Raw genomic sequence first — 16,536 nt, forward strand, 5'->3', positions numbered from 1 at the left:
ACTATTTTCTTCTCATACCAAGGCAGGAGTCAGCTAAGGGTTAATTGGGGAATCTGAGAAAAACAAATTCTCAAATTATTTTGTAGTCTTAGTGTGTTTTTCCTTTTTCCAGTCTCTACCTCCTTGCCCTTATACTTGACCTTGAGGCAGTAGACAAAGAGATAATTGGGGAAGCTAAGGAGAAAAGTTGCAAACTTGACCTTCATATGCATGTGGTAATGTGCAGATGGCTTACATGCCAGATGATCTCAGAACCACATGGAGGGTTGCCGCTCACCAAATAACCACCCCTATAAATATACAGACCTTAACCACATTCAAGTGGCTTTGGTCTCAGCCTGTTGCCAGCTCATATTTTCATAATGAGTATACTTTACTTTCCTGTAATAAACATTTATTTCTTTACTCACTGCTTGTGTGAGCCTCATTCAATTTGTTGTCTGAAGTTCAAAAGAGCTTAGTCATGAACTTTCCACTCTCAACTCCAATGATACTAAATATTTAAATAAAAAAATTAGCTATTTCTGTATTTTGAAGATCTGATCTCAAGTCCATCTACCTCTACCGCCAGCATTTTTCATTCTATTCCTACATGACTCCATCTCCTGGACTGCTCAAAATCAGTATTCTCAAATTGGTACTTATTTGGGGCTGGTGCTGTGGTGTAGTGAGTAAAGCTACTGCCTGGAGTGTCAGCATCCCATATGGGCACTGGTTGTAGTCCTGGCTGCTCCTCTTCCAATTCAGCTCTCTGCTATGGCCTGGGAGATCAGTAAAAGATGGCCCAAGTGCTTGGGCACCTGCACCATCATGGGAAACCAAGAAGAAGTTCTTGGCCCCTGGCTTCAGATTGGTCCAGCTCTGGTGGTTGCAGTCATTTGGGGAAATGAACCAATGGATGGAAGCTTGCTCTCTCTCTGCATCTGTCTCTCTGTAATTGCCTTCCAATTTTAATTTTTTTTTGACAGGCAGAGTTACACAGTGAGAGAGAGAGACAGAGAGAAAGGTCTTCCTTTTCCTTTGGTTCACCCTCCGAATGGCTGCTGTAGCCAGCGCGCTGTGATCTGAAGCCAGGAGCCAGGTGCTTCCTCCTGGTCTCCCATGCAGGTGCAGGGCCAAAGCACCTGGGCCATCCTCCACTGCCTTCCAAGGCCACAGCAGAGAGCTGGACTGGACGAGGAGCAACCAAGACAGAATCCAGTGGCCCAACCGGGAATAGAACCCGGAGTGCCAGCACCACAGGCAGAGGATTAGCCAAGTAAGCCATGGCACCAGCTGTAATTGCCTTTCAAATAAATAATAATAAAATGTTTTCTTAAAAAATTGGTACTTAGGGGCTGGCACTGTGACATAGCAGTTTAAAGCCCTGGCCTGAAGCGCTGGCATCGCATATGGGCACAAGTTCTATTCCCTGCTGCTCCTCTTCCCATCCAGCTCTCTGCTATGGCCTGGGAACGCAGTAAAAGATGGTCCAAGTCCTTGGGTCCCTGTACCTATGTGGGAGACCTGGAAGAAGCTCCTGGCTCCTGGCTCCTGGCTCCTGGCTTCAGATCAGCTCAGCTCCAGCTGTTGTGGCCATCTGTGGAAGACCTCTCTCTCTGTTTCTACCTCTCGCTGTAACTCTGTCTTTCAAATAAATAAAATAAATATTTTTTAAAAAATGGTACTTCATAGTTGCCTAACAATAAATTATTTATTTGATTGAATCTTATCATATTACTGCATAAATATCCTTTAACTTCTTTAGTCATAAATATACATCCCTGATTAAAATTTTATGTTTTCCCATTCTACTCTGATTTTAATGACAACATCTCTAATCTAATTTGTATTTCCAATATGATCCTGAGTAAAGCCTTCCCTTTCCCTAGGCCTTGGTTTCATAATGTATAAAATGAACTCACTCAAAATGAGCACAGAAATGTTCAGTAGGGAGATCTGTGGGTCTGTCACTCCATTGGAATGTGCTAAATTGGAATGAATGTATGGTCAAAATAACTCTGTGAAAGCCAGTTTCTAATTTGACCATCCATCACATCCATCATGAATATCTTTTTTGAAGAGATAATCTTCAAAGCACTAATATTTAAGAAAATCTCTGCCAAGTCTGACCCAGAGAGAACACAACAGAAATTTCAGTGACAACTCACAACAAGGAGTGTATACTTTGTAAAATATTTTGGTAGGATCTTCATAGAAATGTATGACTGCAGCTGCCACAAAAACTCTGATATGCAAAGGAATCTGGTTTCCACAATAGCCCTAAATTACATATCCAGACTGTCAAATTCTGAGCAAAATGAAATTAACACTTTTATAAAAGAAAATTATGTTTCAGTCAAAAAAGGCATAAACTTTCCTTATGAAAAATTTATATTTAAAAAGTTTATTTCCTTATGAAAAGTATAATTACTTTTAAAAACATTTAGTTAAATACCCTACAAATGCCCAGAGGGTTAATGAAAGCAGGAGAAAGATGTATGATTGTCTAGTTTATACTGTGCCCCACCAAACTATACAAGTGCTACCTCTTAATCAAAATGTAAAAAGTAAATTATGTAATATAAAGATTTTTAAACATTAAATAGTGAATAAGGTATCAAGATATTGAGGAGATGATGATATAAATATGGAATTAAAATTATGAAAAAATTTAAATAACAGTTTTGAAGAGACAGGAATCAATGAACATCAAGAGAAGGCAAATGAAGTTATCTAGATGTGTTACATGTTTTACTTATGTTATTTAGTAAAACACATAGCAAATGAAAAAATAAACAGGCAAGCTATTTGTAGTACACCATCAATTGTACTAACGCATGCATCGTGGGATACCCATTATGAGTGGAGAAGGAGAGGCAGAATATTTAGAAAATTATGGCAAAAAATATCCAAATATGACAAAACACAGTTATCTGCCCATGTAAGATAATCAGTGAAGTCTAAGAGGATGGATCATAAAAATCTGCACTAAGAAACATTCTACTAGAGTTAATGTACAAATAAGAATGCACAATCCTAAAAGGAACAAAGAAGTGACTTTCGATTCACCAAACACCTTCAAATAGGATAACAGCTGATTTTTTGTACAAAACAATATCAGTCAGAAGTTAGTGGGTGGCACATTTAAGTCACTGAAAGGGAAACAACCACAGCTATCAGATATGAATTCTGTATTAGATAATGTGACAATTGAAATTGTGTTCCTAGAACGGCCATCAATAAGTGAGAAAAGAAGTTTCTTAGGCTAAAATGAAGGACATTATGCACTAACTAAAATCCATATGAATAAATCAACATCATAGATATTGGTAACAACATAGATATATGTAACAGTCATGCTTTTTGCTTTATGTGTTTACTTATTTTTTCTATGTCAAAGTCCAATGCAAAAAAAAAAAAAAAGTAATTATAAAGCCATGTTGAGGAGTACAGAATGTTTATGACCTAGTGGTGTTAAAGCTATATTAGTGGACACATATTTAGTAATGGGACCCAAAGCTTTTGTATGTGGGAAGATTTTTAGTGAATATTTTATTTTTACTTTAATGACTGTCCACAGTTCATTTCTTGATATACAGGAGTAATTTGAAATATTCACAATCCACTGGAATTAAAAAGCAAATTTATTTGATGAAACACTAATTTGAAATCCATGTGTAACTTTTTCATAATATGTGTTTTCCACAAAACATTAAAGATGACCTTCTAAGTAAACTCATTTAATTTCTTCAGTTATCATTCATAATATCTGCCTCTAAGTCACTTATTTTGTAGTAGTCCATGGAACTAGGTTTTCTGGGTACTTTGAGTTGAAAATAATTGGTATTTTAATATAGAGGAAGGAATTAATACAAAATTAAGCTATGTTTGAAGATGGTATGAACAAAAGTAATTTGATGAATCAGAAGGGTTAATACTCAGAACATATAATATTAGGCACTACTATAAGCCACGAAATATTTATGGGCTTAATAATTCAAAGCTCCAAATTAATTACACAGATTCAATAAAAAAGAAAAAAAATATGCTTCCAAATATATCAAGAGAGAAAAATCAACACAGAAATCAGCCATTTTCACTGATTCATTAAAATCTATCTGTATATAAACAACAATGAATGCACTACATGCATATAAATAATGTTAAGTAATTTATTTTAAAGTTTGACTAATTAAGCGTACAAAAAAATGGACAACATTATGACAAGGAAGCAAATGATAAAGTTCCTTTTCAGAATTCAGATATAAGTGTTTAAATAAAAAGATATATATATATTATAAAAATCTGTCATTGTTTCTCTCACAACAGAAATCCAGCATATCATAATTTCTTGGCACTCTAATGACAGTAGTAACCATCAAGTAAAATCTAACAAGTGATTTGTACCTACATGTACATTTCATTAAGATTATTTAAGCTAGGGCCAGTGCCGTGGCTCACTTGGTTAATCCTCCACCTGCAGTGACAGCATCCCATATGGGTGCCAGGTTCTAGTCCCAGTTGCTCCTCTTCCAGGCCAGCTCTCTGCTGTGGCCTGGCAGGGCGGTGGAGGATGGCCCAAGTGCTTGGGCCCCTGCACCCGCATGGGAGACCAGAAGGAAGCACCTGGCTCCTGGCTTTGGATCAGCATAGCTCCTGCCATTGTAGCCATTTGGGGGATTAACCAATGGAAGGAAGACCTTTCTCTCTGTCTCTCTTTCTCACTGTCTAACTGTATCTGTCAAATAAAAAAAAAAGAAAAAGAAATATTAACTCACAATTTAAATAGACTATCCAGAAGGATTATTTTTGTAGAGTTGTGAAAGTGCCAATGAGGAAAAATGATGATTGAAGATAAAACCCTGAATTTGGACAATTAGTTCTTGCCAATATTAGGTTAACGCTATAACAAAACAGTAATTGAGAACATTGTAAGGAAATGTAATAACTCATAAAAATTGTCAAAATATTGTCAGTTTTCTAGTATTAAATTAAGTTCAAATTAAATTTTAATATTAAACTAATCATATTCTACCCATTATCATTAACTTACAGTGATCTGGGGAAGAGGAGTATGTTCCAAATAAAATGAAAAAGGGATTTCTCATGAAACATGATTGTCTACTACAGAAAATCTATGTGAAACATTATCTTGTATACTGTAAATAATTGTGCTTTTGAGGGAAACTGTTATATGTCCAACAACTTATAGTGCAGAAAGTTAAAATAATCAAATGCTGTAAGATTCACCAAAATGTCTAATAAAGTTGGAAGAAATATTTGAGAACCCCCCAAACTAGGAAAGCAAACCAAATAAATTTTTCATGGAAGGAACAAAACTAAGAAACAGATTCTTCATTCATAAAGGACTTATGAAGATGAGAAATCTTTTTGGGGTGTTCAGATTGGAGGGGCAAAAACAATAAAAGAAAACTAACTGCAAACATTCCAAGGTGATATCTCACTATATGAGAAATAATCTTAACTACTTTTTCACACAGAAATAACCTACCAAAATAAAATTTCACATTACATAAGCTTTAGACAGGGGGATTATCTTTAAAACATGTAATTCAATACAATGCAGATGGGAGAATCACAAAATACATGAAAATAACAAGCACCCAAATGAATAAAAAGGCATATTTGGGAAACAGCAAGTAAATTGAGTCTACTTTATATAAAATGTATGTCAAACATTAGACTGAGCCAAAGAAAAAACTACTGAACATAGTTAGTAGAAGTACAATAAAAAGAGAAAATCAATAGAAGTTAAAAATATAAACCTACATATACAAAGGTTAGAATGAAAAGGAATTAAATAATCTAATTGTGTAGATTATATAAAAGATATCAAAGAAGCTAGTCTAAGAATTACTTAGTGTTCAGGTATCCAAAATTGACAAGAAGACACAAATCAGTGAATTCAGAAAAGTGGTAACATCAAAGAAAAGACTTAAATGAGAAAAGGATGATAATCTGCAAAGACATGAGAAAAATCTCCATAGTTTATATATGTGAAAGCAGAAATAACTATTAACAGATCATTGAGAAACTGTCAGTAAAACTAGAATTGGATGCTTAGTTAATATGCTTTCAACAAACAGTAATATGCAGATTACCTTCTGAAGTAAGATCTAAGGATCAGGTAGCAAAAGCAGCTTCATAGATGCCAAGTCTAAAGGAAAAAAAATCCTACATTAAGTTTGGAAAGTTTAAGAAGTAATTTCAATACATGGAGACCATTGAACTAAGGGAGGCATTGCCAAAGTAAAAAAAAAAAAAAAGGTTACAAGTAAAAAGACAAAATTCTACACATTTAAATTAAAATTTAAATTCACTAATTTTTTGAATATTTAACAGAGTTAGAATTCAGCTTTTCAGATTTGTTTCATCAACTTGTTAAAATTGTCATATCAGTCACATTTTTCAGAGTACCAATTATTCTTTTATCAGAACTAAAAAATATCAAAGGACTGGCCATGGCATACACATTTCCCACAAGTCTCTGGACATCCAGGACAACTGGATCATATTTCCACAATACAGTTGAGAAAGATGACATTGTGATATCCACACAGTACATGATCACAAAGAAACTCACCAGGAGCAGGATAGTATGAGTGGCCCTTTTTGCTGGGGAGGTTCTTGGGGTAACACTTATGCTGTGAAGGTACTCACACCTCCTCTGATGATTAGATAAGAAAATCACCATGTATGCACTGGAGAGTAGCATGATTCCTACAAAGATGTTCTGGGACAATGCAAGTGTGAAAAATATTTCCATGATGATAGAATTCATTGAGGAAAGTGAGCAATACTTACTGACATTGAGTAGTTTGGTCATGTTGGAATGAGCTACAGTGTAGATGATCATGTTACTATTGAAAGAAAGGTTGAGGGACCAAAAACAGAAGAAAGCCTGAGTAATATAATTTGTGAGTCCATGTTTAAATCTTGACATGTAGAAGGTGCTGGGGCTGATGGTGATGACTTGGATGATGCTCAAGAGGGACGTAGTACAGATGGAGAGACCCCTCATCACCCTGACCATATAGAGCAAAACCTTACATTTTGAGTCATTTAGAAAATTCAGTGACTCGAACATATCTGCAACCACATGACATGCATGAATTAATGAGAGGCACATAGCAGAGTTGGTAAAGTCGTTGTTGAATTTGCTCCTTAACCCAATCAGCCAATCTGTGTCTGTTAACTGGACAGTTCAGGCCATTAACATTCAATGTGACTAATGATAAGTGGTAACTTTGCCCTGCCATTTGCCAAAGATAAGTTCTAATATATGCTTTGAATTCCCTGTGATCTTTTGCTGTGAGGTTTCCTTCCTTTACCTTCTTTCATATTGATGACTGTGTTTCTGTGTTTCTGTGTGCAACACATCTTTAAGCATCTTTTGCAGGGCTGGATGAATGGCAACAAATTCTTTCAATTTCTGTTTGCTATGAAAAGTCTTTATTTCACCTTCATTCACAAATGATAGCTTTGCAGGATATAATATTCTGGGCTGGCAGTTGTTCTCTTAGTACCTGGGCTATATCTCGCCATTCCCTCCTAGCTTGTAGGGTTTCTGATGAGAAGTCAGCTGTGAGTCTGATTGGAGATCCTCTGAGAGTAATCTGACGTTTCTCTCTTGCACATTTTAGGATCTTTTCTTTATGTTTCACTGTGGAGAGTTTAATTACAACGTGTCGTGGTGAGAATCTCTTTTGGTTGTGTTTATTAGGGGTTCTGTGAGCTTCCTGTACTAGGATTTCTCTGTCCTGCTCCAAACCTGGGAAATTTTCTGCTAATATCTCACTAAAAAGGCCTTCTAATCCTTTCTCCCTCTCCATGCCTTCAGGAACTCCTAGAACCCGAATGTTGGGTTTTTTAATAGTATCCTGAAGATTCCCGACAATATGTTTTAGATTTCTAATTTCCTCTTCTTTTCTTTGGTCTGACTGTATCCTTTCCTGTTCTCTATCTTCTAAGTCCGATATTCTCTCTTCTGCTTCACCCATTCTGTTTGTAAGGCTCTCTAATGTGTTTGTCATTTGATCTATTGAATTCTTCACTTCGTTATGATTTCTCATCACTATCACAGTTTCCTGTTGTACTAGTTGTTTCATTTCATTTTGATTCCTCCTTAATATTTCATTTTCACGAGAGAGATGTTCTATCTTGTCCATTAAGGATTTCTGTAGTTCAAGAATTTGTTTTTGAGAACTTCTTAATGTTCTTATCAATTTTTTTGAGATCTGCTTCTTGCATTTCTTCTATCTCATCATCTTCATAATCTTGAGTTGGGGTGTCTTTTTCATTTGGGGGTGTCATAGTGATTTCTTTGTTTTTATTACCTCAGTTTTTGCATTTGTTATTTGGCATATTGGAGATATTTGGTTTCTTCACTGTGGTGTTTTTTTCTTGTTATACTGTGACTCCAGATTAAGTGGACTGTCTGTTTTTGATGGAGCCTTAGAGGCTTCAGGTGGGTGTGGCCTGAGAGCTCTGTTTGGTGTGCCAAAGGTGACACTCCCAGGTTAGGTGTGGTAGATCTTCCTCTCTCTCTCTCTCTTTCTTTTTTTGATCCAAAAGGGAAGTAATTCTGCACAGCTGAATGAAGTTGGAGGTAGTTAGCAGGCAAATGATATACCCACAGGAGCCAGAGATTGGAAACTCTTTCCCGAGGACCACACAGGGAATCTGTTCTGCCCTCAGAGTGGGCTCAAATTCTCCTTCAGTCTCCCACTGGGTTGCCAAAGTTACGGAATTGTAGCGTCTCTGGAGAGTACTCACGTGAATTCCGTGAGTTCTCTCCCCCACCGTCTCTTTTTTCACAGTCTCAGTTCAGTAGCGCCACAAATTTACTAGGTCCTAATCTCCTGTTAATTCGCCCCACCCAGAGTCAGGTTTTTCTGCTAGGCTCAGGGCCGGTGCAGACCTGAGGTCGCTCTGCTTATGACGTATGTCCAAGATGGCGCCTGCTCTTTGTCTTGCTCGACCTTGAGAGGTGAGTGGAGAGAGAGAAACCCGTGTCCATATCAGTCACTTTTCTCTCTCTCTCTCTCTCTTCTAGTTAGCCTGGTGAACTTTTCCCCCCCGGGGTCGTTCCCTCTAGTCTCCTCTCTCCGCTTGCCTGCTGGTGTCTCGGGCTATTGAGGTTTGGCTCACCTTGCGTTCCAGCGCTGGTGTGTTGAGTCTGCCACTGGTGTCCCGAACTGTGGGCTCCCATGTTCTCCACGCAGGTCCACTGTGAATCACTCATTCTGGAAGAGTTTCTTCTGCTGTTTCTTCCCCTACTCTTCTTTGAACCTGCAGTATCTCCACTTTTATTAAACTGTCTCTCCCCAGACTATCAGTATGCTCCCTTCCTATTCCGCCATCTTGCCTCCTCTAATTTGCTTCAAAGGCTTAATCAACTAGAGCAAAAGCACTATGTATCATAAATGAATAATTGTTCCATAAACGTGTATCTGGCTGGTGTCATGGCTCACTAGGCAAATCCTCCACCTTGCAGCACCGGCACACCGGGTTCTAGTGCCTGTCAGGGTGCTGGATTCTGTCCCGGTTGCCCCTCTTCCAGCCCAGCTCTCTGCTATGGCCCGGGAGTGCAGTGGAGGATGGCCCAAGTGCTTGGGCCCTGCACCCTATGGGAGACCAGGAGAAGTACCTGGCTCCTGCCTTCAGATCAGTGCAGTGCATTAGCCGCAGTGCACTGGCTGTGGCAGCCACTGGAGGGTGAAGCAATGGCAAAAGGAAGACCTTTCTCTCTGTCTCTCTCTCTTACTGTCCACTCTGCCTGTCAAAAACAAAACAAATAAACAAACAAAAAATGTGTATCTGTACCCATGGAACCAGAAAAAGTACCATGACCATATTGACTAGAAGATGAACTATCTCCACATTTCAAGGATCATAATCAATTCAATTATATATTTAAGCAGTGTATGATATTGGTCCCAGTACTTCTTCCATTCATTTATGAGATTGAGCCATTTTGCACCAGACATATGTGTGTAGAGTATTTAAAAATATTTATTTTGGTATATATACATATATATATATATATAATTATAGTGTCCTCATACGTTATGAGATGTTTGGTGAAAGAGATAACATAATTACATGAAAGCAAGTAGATAAGGATTTCAATATTTTCTTCTCCTGCCACAGTGATATTTGGCTGATTATCCCTGCCTCATTTCTCTCATTTGATAAATGCCCACCATGTACTGAAACAGACTTGCTCTATCAGATACTCAATTGTTATTTGTTTCTAATGAGGCTTTTGTTAACATACAGTTTGGGTGAGAAAAAAAAAAACATGGCTCCTGTGGATGAGCAATAATAGATGAAATATAATCATTTAGATGATTTCTTTTGAAAATGCACATTAATTCCCTGTATCTAACAACTGATAGCTGTCTGCAACATATATGTGTACTCCAAACTATCATATTATTTGTTTGTATTTTAAAGCTAATTTTGTATCCTATTTTTATGTGAAAATCTGGCAGTTGCATCATGGAAGGATCACTGAAGGTGCAATAATATGTTGTCGACATGTAAGAAAGGGAATAGAAGAGTTTGAAGATGGTCACTTACAGTTTGGTTAGGGTGTAGTCAAGGAGAATTGAGTCCTTTGTTAAACAAAGTAAATACTTAAACATATTAACATACAGCTCCGTTCTCACTGGAAGAACTGAAAATCAGAGATTACTGGGGCTGAGAGTGGAGCCTCTGAGCATTCTCAGAGACAGAAAGTGTGGGCAATGTTCACCTTCTTTATCCTGCCTTTCATCTTATATGTCAAAATATTCACTTCATCTTGGATCATGGTGAGGAAAACACCACAATTAGATGAACCTAGACTTTTTAGCCTTCTCCCCATTATCCCTGAGAGCTGCTCTGGCTGCAACACACTCACCCAGAGCTCCACCTCCTGGAAAGCTACCACCACTGTCCTCTTCTTCCAGGTGGCATCATGCTTACCTATGGGGACCTCATCAGTGACGATGAGATGTTCTATAACATTTGCAAGATGTGCCTGAAGGTGGAGGGGAAGATGGCCAGTGGGCAGAGGGTAACATTGATGATTCCTTCCTTTGCACAAATGCCTCTTCTGAAGGTCCCTAGGGCAAAGATACTGAAAGCACAGTAATCACTGGTGTTGATGTTGCCATGAACCATCACCTGCAGGAAATCAGATTCACAAAAGATTCCTTCAAGAAGCATATTAAAGATTACCTGGAATCAATGAAAGGCAAACTTGAAGAACAGAGACCAGAAAGAGTAAAACCTCGTATGATAGAGGATGCACAACAAATCAAACATATCCTCGCTAATTTCAAAAACTATCAGTTCTATTTGGGTAAAAACATGAATCCACTTGGCATGGTTGCTCTGCTGGTACTACCGTGAGGATGAGATGACCCCATTTATGATTTTCTTTAAGAATGCTTTAGAAATGGAAAAATGTTAACAAAATTGACAACTGCTTTGGATCTATCACTGCTTATCAGAACTGGCTGCTGCTTGTATCCACACAACACCAGGATTTACAGGAAATGGGACTGATATTATCTCGAGACCTTCATTTATTTTGGCTGTGATTTACTTAGAATGAAGGCATTGTTTTTAAGGGAAAAATTGTCTTTTAGGTTGTCTAAAAATTATATGCATTTGAACTAAAAAAATATAGATAAATAGACTAGGAACCAAAAGACTAATGATGAAATCGCTGGGCTTAGATTAGGCACGTACATAAAACAGAAGCAGTATGACAAAAAGATGCTGTCTATATAAAATCGAGGGCTACTTGGTACACAAAGTATGTTTTAAAAATATTTACTCAAAAGGCAAAAATATAGACACACACACACACACACACACACACACACACACACACACAGAGGTAGTGAGAGAGCCAGGCATCTCCCATTCACTGGTCACTCCCAGAGATGCCCAAGAAAACTGGCCACAAATAGGAGAGAGGAACTCAATTTCAGTCTCTCATTTGTGTGCCAGGAACCCAGGTACTGGAGCCACTATCTGCTGCTGCCTAGTTGCACCAGAAGCAAGAGGCAGAGGGGTCAGAAGCATATATACAGGACATGAACCCACACACTGATAAGGGATGCAGATGTCCAAGCATCAGCTTAACTCACTGTACCACAATGGTTTCCTCAAGAAACATAATTTTGATAAAGCCTCTTTTCTTATCTTTATGATAATATGAATTATTAAAGTATTGTTATATTATGAGTGGTAACTTTAGGGATATTTGACAAATGAATGTTCAATGATGTTATAGTCCCTGTAGATTTTTTACTATTTTATTATGTTAACAATGCTGTCTTCAGTACAAGTTTTACCATATTTATTATCAATTTGACCTATGACATTGACAATATTAAAATAATTGAGAATTTTTGATACACCAATCATGGGGAGTAGGTTAATTGCATTCATTGATAAAATGAGTCAGTTTGCATATTCAATTAGAAAAGAAATCCTCTCCACCATGATTAGTTTCACAAAAATAGTTTTTTAAAAATGGACAAATTCTAGAAGAATAAACAGGACAAGCACCCAATAGCATTGAATGAATGCAATGTGTCATCTACTTAGAAACTTAATTTAATGTGGATATAGCACAGAGTTGATGAGGAATATGTAATCCCAAACATTGAATTCCTAGTCTCACTGAGAAAAATTGTAACAAAAGTGTCACCACAGAATTGGGAGACAAAAAATATAGCAGAACAAGGTAACAATTGGGGACACCCAAAAATAGTCCATGAAATTGCACTTTTTTAAAACCACCAGGATCAAGTAGACACCAGGAAAGGATAAAACTGTGTTTTACAGAGGTAATAACATGTCACCCCCAGTACATCACACTGATATGGAATTCATAGCCATTCACCGCCATGTCAAATTTATAAAACAATGAAAAATGCTCTAAGTTCCCTGATCAGGCCCATGTTGGACCCAGGGTACTGGAATATCACCCTCCCTAGGGCATGAATGCAGTTTTAAAATGAAGACTTAAAGACCTAACACTCTGCAATATTTGATCACATCAATAAATGTTTTCTGCTGGTCAGATTTGTTGAAGGGCAGATGCCTATGTGGCCACAAGTGTACATCCCTGCAATTTTGGTTCACTTTATTCACAATATCATGGTTGCCTCCTCTCTTTCTTCCATGTTAAATACTCAAAACTACAGAGAACAGTATTCTTACTCAAGTTAGATAATATGAATAGGAAAGTGGTAATAATTTAGCAATTAAATTGAAATTGAGGAGGGGCTTTTTATACATAAATTTTTTAAAAACAAATGCAGCCTAAATATTTTGAAGGACATCAGAAATGTTGATGGTAGGGATTATTTTTTATCATAAACACTATTCCCTTCATGTGTTAGGAATTATTTTTTCTGATCTCTTTAAAAATTGTAATTTTTAATGAGTGTTAAAATGTTTATTTAAAAAACTAAATACTAAAAGTAAATTTAGGGCCAGCACCGCGGCTCACTAGGCTAATCCTCTGCCTAGTGGCACCGGCACACCGGGTTCTAGTCCCGGTCGGGGCGCCGGATTCTGTCCCGGTTGCCCCTCTTCCAGGCCAGCTCTCTGCTGTGGCCAGGGAGTGCAGTGGAGGATGGCTCAGGTGCTTGGGCCCTGCACCCCATGGGAGATCAGGAAAAGCACCTGGCTCCTGGCTCCTGCCATCGGATCAGCGCGGTGCTGATCACTGTAATGGATTTTTTTCATGGCCACCTGTTGAATTCATTATTGTTTAATATTAAAAATATTGTTGCATGGTTTATGGGACCATGAGGTGAAACCATCCTAAAATATTCTGAAATATCTTAAAATAGTTCAAAACTTAAGAGAACAAAATAAATATCACCAAAACATACTGAAAATCTAGTATAGTTCCAATTCAAGTACACCAAAAATCACAAATATACTTTTCCAAACCTATTAATTTATGGCCTTAAACAATTCACAATGTTGATAATTTCAGGCCTAAAAACATCTGTTCTATTAATGGTGGAGTAACATGTAAGGTTGATAACATGAGCAGACTTATCCTAATGTTCCACTGCAAAGATGCCTGCTTTCCTATAGAACTCACCTGCTCCGGGAGCTCATTCTGTACATGAAACAGAAAGATACTCATCCAGCTAAGTCTCTGATGTTAATCCATTATGAGATGAATCCCCAAGATGTGGTTATAGGGCAGAGATGGCATCAGCTCATCTCCCTCCAGGCCCATAATGTCATTTCTCTTGTGGAAGCAGGACACCTTGGGCTTGGAATTATTAGAAGTAGGAACAAACTCAGGGAAAAGTGAACTTTCCAGGTATCTGGAGACAGCAGAGAGCAGCTGGGTTCCATTCCTCTCACCTACAGACTCATTTCTCCAAGGCAGGCCTGCCTGGACAGGTTTTTATCTCAGTCCTTGTCCACAGATAAAAATAAAACATGTACAAGCCACATCTGATTTCTTAAGCTATCCCCATTGCTCCAGGAGACTCCTGGTGGCATCCCCACTTGTTCTCCTGTGATGTCAAGGTCTAGTCAAGCAGTACTGCATCTGTAAATCAGGAAAATTGCCCCCTCCTCCAATCCTACACAAGAGAAGTGATTGTTTTCCCCAGTGGACATGGCCCTGAGTCAGGGAACCTGAATTAGTTGCAGAATGCAAGCTGAAGTAAGTCAAGTAGGGGGGCTGGCATGGCAAGTTAAAGCCCTGGTCTACAGTGTCATCATCCCATATGGGTGCCAGTTTGAATCCTGGCTGCTCCACATCTGATCCAGCTCTCTGCTATGGCCTGGGGAAGCAGTAGCAGATAGCCCAAGTCTTTATTTATTTATTTATTTTGACAGGCAGAGTGGACAGTGAGAAAGAGAGACAGAGAGAAAGGTCTTCCTTTGGCCATTGCGCTGTGGCCGGCGCACCATACTGATCCGAAAGCAGGAGTCAGGTGCTTCTTCTGGTCTCCCATGGGGTGCAGAGCCCAAGCACCTGGGCCATCTTCCACTGCACTCCCTGGCCACAGTAGAGAGCTGGCCTGGAAGAGGGGCAACTGGGACAGAATCTGGTACCCCGACCAAGACTAGAACCTGGTGTGCTGGTGCCGCAGGTGGAGGATTAGCATATTGAGCCGTGGCACCAGCCAGATAGCCCAAGTCTTTAGAGACTTGCACCCACACTGGAAACCCAGAAGAAGCTCCTGGCTTCTGGATTTGAATTAGTGCAGCTCTGGCCATTACCACTACCTGGTGACTGAACCAGCAGATTATAGACCTTTCTTTCTGTCTCTCTCTGCCTCTATGTAACTCTGTCTTTCAGATAAAAAAATAAATCTTTAAAAAACTTAATTAGAAGCTTCAGTATTTCTGAAATAAGTAAACACTGATACTTAGTAAATTTAATGTTATTTCATGAAATATTGATATTTATGTATATAAAACATTGATATAACAGCTATAGTCATTTTATAACTATGAATATAGCATGGTAACTTTTTCAATTTTAATATCCTACATTAACTATTTCAGATCATGTGAGGTACCATGTTTTCACAATGCAAATATTATCTCGGTTATCCTTTTGCATATTTCTTTGCTCAAAAATTCATTCATTAATGTTGGATAAGTATCTAAAAGATTAAGTTTCCAAGAATTTTGTCTTTATTGTTGTTTAACACTGTAGTTGAATACTCAGAGTTACATCTTTGTTAGTTTTTTTAAAAAAACTAATAACTGCACATAAGAAACTTTGATCTAATATACAGTCCAGTCCAGTAAAAAATTATATCTCCTTCTTCTTAGTATGGACTGAGATTAAATTGTATCAATTTAAGTACTATAATATTTAGTCCTGCTGGCACCGTGGCTCACTAAGCTAATCCTCCGCCTTGCGGTGCTGGCACACCGGGTTCTAGTCCCAGTCGGGGCACCGGATTCTGTCCCAGTTGCCCCTTTTCCAGGCCAGCTCTCTGCTGTGGTCAGGGAGTGCAGTGGAGGATGGCCCAAGTGCTTGGGCCCTGCACCCCATGGGAGACCAGGAGAAGCACCTGGCTCCTGCCATTGGATCAGTGCAGTGCGCTGGCTGCAGCATGCTGGCCTCGTGGCCATTGGAGGGTAAACCAACAGCAAAAAGGCATACCTTTCTTTCTGTCTCTCTCTCACTGTCCACTCTGCCTGTCAAAAAAAAAAAAAATTAGTCTTAAAATACTTAGAATTTTTGTCTAATTACAGAAGAATTAGTTATATTTCTTGTAAAAATTTTTGTGTCACTGAATGATGGCATAAATTTTGATCATATATAATCAAATGAATCATAACAAAATGTCTGTATGTGTACTTATTTATAATGTGATTTTTTTGTGGCATACATACCTTTTGGAATTTGTATGACTATAAATGGTTTTCATTATATAGGAGGATCACTTGTCTTTTAATGATTTATTTACTTAAAAGGCTCAGTGATGGAGAGAGAAGCAAAGACATATATTATACATGCTAAAATGCCTC

General features: G+C 38.2%; 1 protein-coding gene and 1 pseudogene across 1 annotated transcript; one reads left to right on the forward strand and one right to left on the reverse strand.

Annotated features, from left to right (window-relative positions):
• Nucleotides 1–6,376: 6,376 nt before the first annotated feature.
• On the reverse strand, nucleotides 6,377–7,024 carry LOC149119494 (vomeronasal type-1 receptor 90-like). Its single transcript, XM_089325111.1, has one exon. It carries the CDS (start codon nucleotides 7,022–7,024, stop codon nucleotides 6,377–6,379), a length of 648 nt encoding a protein of 215 aa, XP_089181237.1.
• A 3,942-nt stretch (nucleotides 7,025–10,966) lies between these two features.
• Nucleotides 10,967–11,464, forward strand: LOC149119495 (translationally-controlled tumor protein-like; annotated as a pseudogene).
• The last annotated feature ends 5,072 nt before the right edge of the window (nucleotides 11,465–16,536 follow it).

The sequence above is a fragment of the Oryctolagus cuniculus genome, chromosome Y (assembly GCF_051225735.1).
Source record: "Oryctolagus cuniculus isolate XC-2025 breed Fujian yellow rabbit chromosome Y, ASM5122573v1, whole genome shotgun sequence".
NCBI lineage: Eukaryota > Metazoa > Chordata > Mammalia > Lagomorpha > Leporidae > Oryctolagus > Oryctolagus cuniculus.